At 56.8% G+C, this 7,263-nt stretch overlaps 1 protein-coding gene across 1 annotated transcript in view; it reads right to left on the reverse strand.

Moving 5' to 3' along the window:
• Window positions 1-556: 556 nt before the first annotated feature.
• DNMT3A (DNA methyltransferase 3 alpha) overlaps window positions 557-7,263 on the reverse strand; it is a gene marked incomplete at its 5' end in the record, with an annotated part of 18,665 nt that continues 11,958 nt past the window's right edge. Inside the window, 17 exon segments of the mRNA XM_031552264.1 lie at window positions 557-937; window positions 1,407-1,525; window positions 1,653-1,722; window positions 2,117-2,202; window positions 2,291-2,439; window positions 2,723-2,813; window positions 2,927-3,072; window positions 3,714-3,798; window positions 3,892-4,075; window positions 4,265-4,377; window positions 4,469-4,548; window positions 4,806-4,850; window positions 5,132-5,281; window positions 5,362-5,518; window positions 5,760-5,867; window positions 5,948-6,106; window positions 6,203-6,415. Coding sequence (XP_031408124.1) covers window positions 796-937; window positions 1,407-1,525; window positions 1,653-1,722; window positions 2,117-2,202; window positions 2,291-2,439; window positions 2,723-2,813; window positions 2,927-3,072; window positions 3,714-3,798; window positions 3,892-4,075; window positions 4,265-4,377; window positions 4,469-4,548; window positions 4,806-4,850; window positions 5,132-5,281; window positions 5,362-5,518; window positions 5,760-5,867; window positions 5,948-6,106; window positions 6,203-6,415 — 2,097 coding nt within the window.

The following is a 7,263-nucleotide window of genomic DNA, read 5'->3' on the forward strand; positions in this document are numbered from 1 at the left end:
TTTTTTCCTTTTCGTTTTTTTTTTCCTTTTGTTTTTTGTCTTTTTCGGTTTGCTTTTTGCTTTTTTCCTTGCTTTGTTTTTTTCCTTTCTTTTGCTTTGTTTTTTTTTCTATGTTTTGTTTTTCGGTGTTTTGATTTTTCCACATTGTTTTTTTTTCCCCACGTTTTGTTTCTCTGTATTTTGCATTTCCCACATTTTCTTTTTTCCTTGTGTTTTGTTATTCCATATTTTGTTTTTTTTTCCCTTTGTTTTTTCCCACATTTTATTTCCATCTTTTGTTTTTCCATCTTCTGTTTTTCCGCATTTTGGTTTTTTTTTCTGTATTTTGTTTTCTTTCCACATTTTGTTTTACCATGATCTGGTGTTCTTCCATGTTTTGTTTTTTCCTTTTGTGTTTTTACTTGCATATTTTGCTTTTCCTTTTGTTTATTTCCATGTTTTGATTTCTCATGTTGCGTTTTATCCATATTTTATTTTTCCTTTTGATTTTTTTTCCTTCTGTTTCGTGGGTTGTTTTTTTTTAAAAATTTTTCCTTTTGTTTTCTTTTTTGTCCTGGTGCGATTTATTTATTTTTTTTTAATATATTTTTTTTCTCCTGGTTTTAAATAGGCTGAAAGCTGATCGTTGGGGATGGGGAGGCCCCGAGCCCTGCGCTCGGGGAGGCGCGTGCCGGCGGCCGCCGCGCCGTGCTCCCGTCTCTGCTGGGTGCTGGCTCTTCTCTCGCTCCGCGTTTTCTCTTGGCATGGATGGTTCAGTTCTGACGCGCTCCGTGGCACAGTCCCCGTCCGGCTCTCCTAAACGCAGGCGAAGTACTCCTTGAGGGGTGCAAAGAGGTGGCGGATCACCGGCACGCTCCAGGATCTGCCAAGCAGTCTCTGCCGGGCCAGGCGGCTCATGTTGGACACGTCCGTGTAGTGCACCGGGAAGCCGAACACCCTGTGGGACAGGGGGACACAGGGTCAGCTGGGTGACAGCGGGGCCGAGGTGGAGGTCCCACGTGCCATGGAGGTACGGCGCATGGAGCTGTGCCATGGAGCCCTGTCGTGCAGAGCTGCGCTGCAGAGATACGGCAAGTGAAGCATCACCGTGCAGAACTGTGCCACAGAGGTTCGGCTTGTGTTGTGGAGGCACTCAGGACATGGAGCTGTGTTGCAGAGCCACAGCGTGCAGAACTGCACCATGGAGGCACAGCATGGCACACCACACAACATTGTGCCATACAGGCTCAGCTTGGCACATGGAGCTGCGCCATGAAGATTTGGTACATGGCGTGGATGTTTTGCATGTGGAACTGCACCACGGAGGCTCAGTGTGCAGAACAGTGCCCCAGAGGCTCAGCAGTGCAGAGCTCTGCCATAGAGGCTCGGCACACAGAGGTGCCTCCCCCACCCCCCACCCACAGTACCTCTCCATCTCCGTGCACCACAGGATGTCTTCCTTCTCGTTCATGAAGACTGGGAAGTGCTGGTCTTTGCCCTGCTTGATGGAGTTGGAGCGAGTGGTGATGGTTCTCACTTTGCTGAACTGCAAGAGGCACAGGCTCATTGTCATCGGGTGCGGCATTCAAGGGCAGTGCCATCCCCAAGGGCACAGCCAGGCACCAAAACCCCCAGGAGGTGTGGCAAAGCCCCCATGACCCCCATGGGCTGACCTTGGCTATCCTGCCGTGCTCCAGGCACTCCTGGAGTTCCAGCTTGTCATTGACCGTGGACGCCAGCGGCCTGGGAAGGACAGAGGTTGGAATGGGGTGGCAGTACTATGTCTTCACATTCCCACATGGTGGCTTCCCAGAACAGTTTGCTGGGTTCCCATGTGCCCACATCCCATATCCCCATGTGGTGGCTTTCCAGGAAGACTTTGTCGGGTCCCCATGTGGTGTAACCTGAGGACGACTTTGTAGGGGATGGCTGTAGCCACGTCAGGAGCATCAGTGCCCATTGCCCACGGGGATTTTGGGGAATCCAAGGGGCCGCAGAGCCACCCAGCACTGGATTCAAGCCCTGTGGGCAGCCCCAAACACACACACACACGCACACGCACGCACACGCACGCACACGCACGCACACGCACGCACACGCACGCACACGCACACAGGGTTTGGGGGCTCTCACCAACCTGTTCATACCGGGAAGGTTACCCCAGAAGTACCGTGCCCGGTGTGCCGCAGACACCTCTTTGGCATCAATCATGACGGGGTTGGACTGGCAGAGCACAGAGAGGCCGGGGGTCACCGGGGGCTCTGCAGGGCCCACGGTGCCCCATAGGATGGGGACATGGGGAGGCACCGACCTCGAGGAAGCGCGAGATGTCCCTTTTGTCGCTGACCCCCATGGCCACCACGTTCTCAAAGAGCCAGAAGAAGGGTCGGTCGTCACCCTCCTTGGGCCGTGCTTCATGCAGGAGGCGGTAGAACTCAAAGAAGAGGCGCCCAGTGCCCTCTGGGCAGGAGAGAGTGGTGTCAGCAGAGGGGTCGAGGGGAGTGACAGGGGGATGTGGCGAGGGCACACTGCAAGGGGGACACTGATAGAGACATACTAGCAGGGAAATGGCAAAGAAATGCAAAAGGGACACAGTGAAGGGACATGATGAGAGGAATAAGGGGATGCAGCAAGGGACACAGTGAGGGGACATAATGAGGTGAGGAGACATGGCAAGGGGATGTAGAGATGGTGATGCAGTGAGGGGACATGCTGAGGGGATGCAGAGAGAACATGGCCTTACCGTACAGCCCCTTCCTGGCTGGGTTCACTATAGAGAGGTCATTGCAAGGGCTGCCCCCAATTACCAAGTCGAAGGGGCCCCACTCCTGTATCTGGGGGAGGAAGCATGCGGTGAGCTGCGGGGTGCCCCACAGTGTGGGGATGCCATGGGACAGTGGGATGGGGGCGTGGACCTGGGGTCTGTACTGTGTTGGAGGGGACGTACATGTTTCTGGGTGACATTTCGGACGTCGCCGACGTACATGATCTTGCCTTGGTGCCTCACCATGCCCACGGTGATGGAGTCCTCGCACACTTCGGAGGCAATGTAGCGGTCCACCTGGATGCCCAGGTCCTTCAGCACCAGCAGGCCTGTGGGCAGCGAGGCCAGGTTGGTGAACAGCGGGACAGGGGTCTCATCCCACCTCCCTGTCCCATGTGTCCCACCTCCCCATCCCATTCCATTCTGTCCTATCCCATGTAAATTCCTTATTCTATCTCATTCCACGCCAATATGTCCCATTCTGTCCCATCCTATCCTGTCATGTTATGCCCCAATCCAGTTCCATCCCATTCCATCATGTCCCATTCCATTATATTCTATCCAGACTCACCCCAACTCATCATGTTCCATTCTACTCCGTCCCATTTCATCCCATTATGTCCCAGCCCACGCCATAATGTCCCATCCTGTTACGTTACATCCAGTCTCATCCTGTCCTGTCTGATCCTACTTTATCCCGTCCTGTTATGTTCAATCACATCCCATTACGTCCCACCCGATCCCATCCAGACCCATCCTACTTTGCTCCCTTACATCTCATCCTGTCTCATCCCATCACATCCTATCCCACATCACTTCCCCATCCCATTCTGCTCTATTCAGTCCCATTCCAACCCATGACATTATGTCCCATCCTAACTCAGCCCATTATGCTCCATCCCTCCCCGCCCCACCTCATCTCCCAAGGGGTGGATGCCACCATCCAGCTGCCCCCAGCTCATAGACCTACCGGTGGCAATGCCATCAAACAGCGACAGCACGCGGATGGGTTTCCTCTTTTCTGCGGGGACGGGCGGGTACACCTTTGGTGGATCCTATAAGCAATGGGGCATGGGGATATGAGGCTGGGGCAGCAGGGCCACGAGATGGGGGGGGGGGAGGTCTATAGGGTGATGGGGAGCACTCACAAACTCCTGGTCATGGTTGTTGGCGAAGAACATCTGGAGGCGCGATGGCCAATCTTCACGCCGCCGCAGGAGCCCATAGACACCCTTATGGCCGCACATGTAACAGTTCCAGGGGTCCTCCTTGATGGCCGCCTGTGCAGCCCCTGGCCCCACCAACAGGTCCACGCACTCCACGCAGAAACACCTGGGGTGGGAGGCACGTGTTAGGGTAGGGGTCCCAGTGCCATCCACGCGCACTGCATTCATGAGAGTCCACGTGTGCCATCATCTCCTCCATTTCATCCCTATTGGACGACCCCTTCCCACTGCAAGCCCCCACACTTTGTGGGGTCCCTCCAGCCCCATCGAAGCACTCCCCAGCTGCTCCCCCCACCTGCAGCAGTTGTTGTTGCCACACATGAGCACCTCACGCCCACCACAGCAGATGGTGCAGTAGGACTGGTATCCGTCGTCATCGTATTGGTACGCACACTCCAGAAAGCAGTTCTGGGGATGGGGGGGGGGCACAGAGTCAGTGTGGACTCCCCACCCCATAGCCCCATGTGGGGCTGTGAGACCCCCACCTCTCTGCACATACCTTGCAGTTTTGGCACATTCCCCCGATAAACAAAGGGTGCTCCAGGGTGACGTTGAGGCTCCCGCAGGAGATGCAGATATCTGGGGTGGCACACAGGGAGGGGGGGCAGTAAACCAGAGCCCCCCACACCAGCACCCCCAGTGCCCAACTGGACCACCTCACTTCTCACCGAGGCTCAGCCATGCCCATGCTGGAGAACCCCAAGGATCTGGAGATGGCAGCCCTGGGAGGGAGTGGTGCCCCAAAGACCCCCCTGACCATGGGCTGGAGGCCCCATTCAAGGCCCCCCCAGCCCCACTGCTGTCAGGAGATGTTGGAGGCTGTGTGCAGTGCTCACCTTCGATGTTTCTGCATTTCTGCCGCACCTCGTAGACCAGCCGCTCTGTGAGGGAAGAGATGCTCAGCTTAATGTTGGGGGTTAGAGAGGAACCCCTCTGTGCCCCTAGCCCTGCTTGAGGGGACCCCAGGATGAAAGGACCCCATTATGGGAACTCCATCATGGACACCCCACTATAAGCACCCCACTATGGGCACTTCAGCAGGGGTTCTCCATTATGGACACTCTGTGGGCACCCCATTGTGAGCACCCCATCATGGTGCCCCACAGACATGGGGCAGCCCCACAAGGCAGCCCACTGCAGACCCGGGGGGGGCTGTGGGTACCTCGTGTGCGCTCATCGATGATCTCCTTGACCTTGGGTTTCTCTGTTGTGCTTTTCCGGGGCTTTTTGGCGGGTGGGGGCGGCGCGTAGGCAGCGGCTTCTGGCTCGACCCACATCTCTGTGTAAACTTCTTTGTAGGGGTTGCGCTCCTCTGTGAGGCAATGGGGGGCTGTGAGCAGCGAGCATGGATGAAGACAGACCCCCTGTCCCCATGCCTGTCCCACCGCTCACCTTCGGGGGGCTCCAGACCCTTGGGGCCGGAGGGCTGGAAGCCGCCCAGTGCCCACTCGATCATCTGCTTGTTCTGGATCTCCACTACCTTGGAGGTGTCAGTCTCATCATTCTCAGGGCACGCCGGGAAGATCTTCCCTGCTCTGCTGCTTGCCACCTGCATGGGAGCGCCCGGCACTGCGTCACCTTCTGTGTCCCTCCCTGGTGCCACCCCGTAGATGCCAACCCCCAGAGACGCGTGCACTGACTGAGTGCCATATCCTCAGCAGTGCCATGTCCTCGTGTCCCCTCCTACTGCCACTCCACAGATGCTGGCCCCCAACTACTCCAGCACCGAGTGCCATGCCCTCAGCAGTGCCATGTCTCTGATGTCCCCTCCCAGTGCCACCAGTGCTCACCTGCAGCACCTCGTAGATGGCTTTGCGGTACATGGGCTGTTTGTTGTAGGTGGCCTGGTGGAAGGCGCTGGAGAAGGAGCTGAGGGGCAGGAGCTTCTCCACGCAGACCTGCGGGAGGCGACGTGGTGGCCATCACCCAAACAGGGAGACACGAAGGTGGGTGTGCACGGAGCAGGGGTGCCACTCACCACTGAGAACTTGCCGTCCCCAAACCACATCACCCAGCGGGTGCCCTCAGCCGCCCGGCTGCGTCCCGTCATCCACCAGGACACGATGCGCCCCGGCCACCAGGAGAAGCCACGCAGCTTGCCCCACACCAGCTCACCGATACCGAAGCCCCGACCATCCTGAGGATAGGGAGGGACACAAGGAAGGGACAGCGTTAGGGCTGCCACGAGTCGGCCCTGGTCCCGCACGGTGCTGTTGGCATGGGATGTGCTCACCTCGTACTCAGGCTCGTCGTCGGCTGACTTGGATGTGTTCTTGTCGACGGCGTCGGCCACCACAGGCTCAGGCGTGGTGGCCACATTGGGCGAAGCAGGGTCGGTGGGCTGCTGTGAGGCAGGGGGGCTGGCCTCCTCCTCCTTCTGCGGCTCGGCCCGCGGCGTCTCCTCCACCACGTTCATCACGGCGATCACTTTTGCCTTCTTCTCCGCCTGGTGGAAGAGAGGTGTCAGGACAGTTCAGGAAGCCTCATCCCATCCCACTGCATCCATATCCCACTTCAACCTCATGCCATTCCATCATATCCCATCCCGCTGCAGCCCCACTCAGCCCCATTGCATTCCATCCCATAGCATCCCTATGCTATCCCACTGCATTTGATCCTCACCTTACCATATCCTCACCTCATCCCATCCTCATCAACATCACACCCTCATTCCACCCCATACCCACCTCTATCTCTGTGTCCCCATCCTCATCTCCATCCCATCCCCACCCCCTGGGCACGGTTGCCCCCCAGCACCCCAACCCTTGGGGGCTGTGCCATGCGCCACAAGCTGCTCCCCCTTGTTCCCATGCCTCAGTTTCTCCCTGCACTGTTTATACCCCAATACCTGTCCAAGCTGTGCCAAACTCAGCTGAGCTGGACCAGACCTGGGCCAAACCATGCTAGAGGTTTGTTGGACTCAGAGAAGTTGGACTGCGTTGTGCCAAACTCAACAGAACTGGACCAAACGGTGCGAAACTCAGCCAAGTTGGACTGGACAGTGCCAAACTGTGACAAAATCCACTAAGCTGGACCACACTGTGCCAAACTCAGCCAAATTGGACCAGACCCAAGCCAAGCCATGTCAAACTCAGCCAAGTTGGACCAGAATGGACCAAATCGTGCCAAACTCAGCTTGAGATGGACCAGACTGGATTAAAACACGCCGAAAAACGCCGACCTGGCCAACCCACGCCAAACTCCGCCGAGCCGGCCCCGACCAGTCCAACCTGTGCCAAACTACACCACGCGGAGTTCAGCCCAAACCGTGCCAAACTCAATCGAACCGGTCCG

Source organism: Meleagris gallopavo, chromosome 2 (genome assembly GCF_000146605.3).
Source record: "Meleagris gallopavo isolate NT-WF06-2002-E0010 breed Aviagen turkey brand Nicholas breeding stock chromosome 2, Turkey_5.1, whole genome shotgun sequence".
In the NCBI taxonomy this organism is placed as follows: Eukaryota; Metazoa; Chordata; class Aves; order Galliformes; family Phasianidae; genus Meleagris; species Meleagris gallopavo.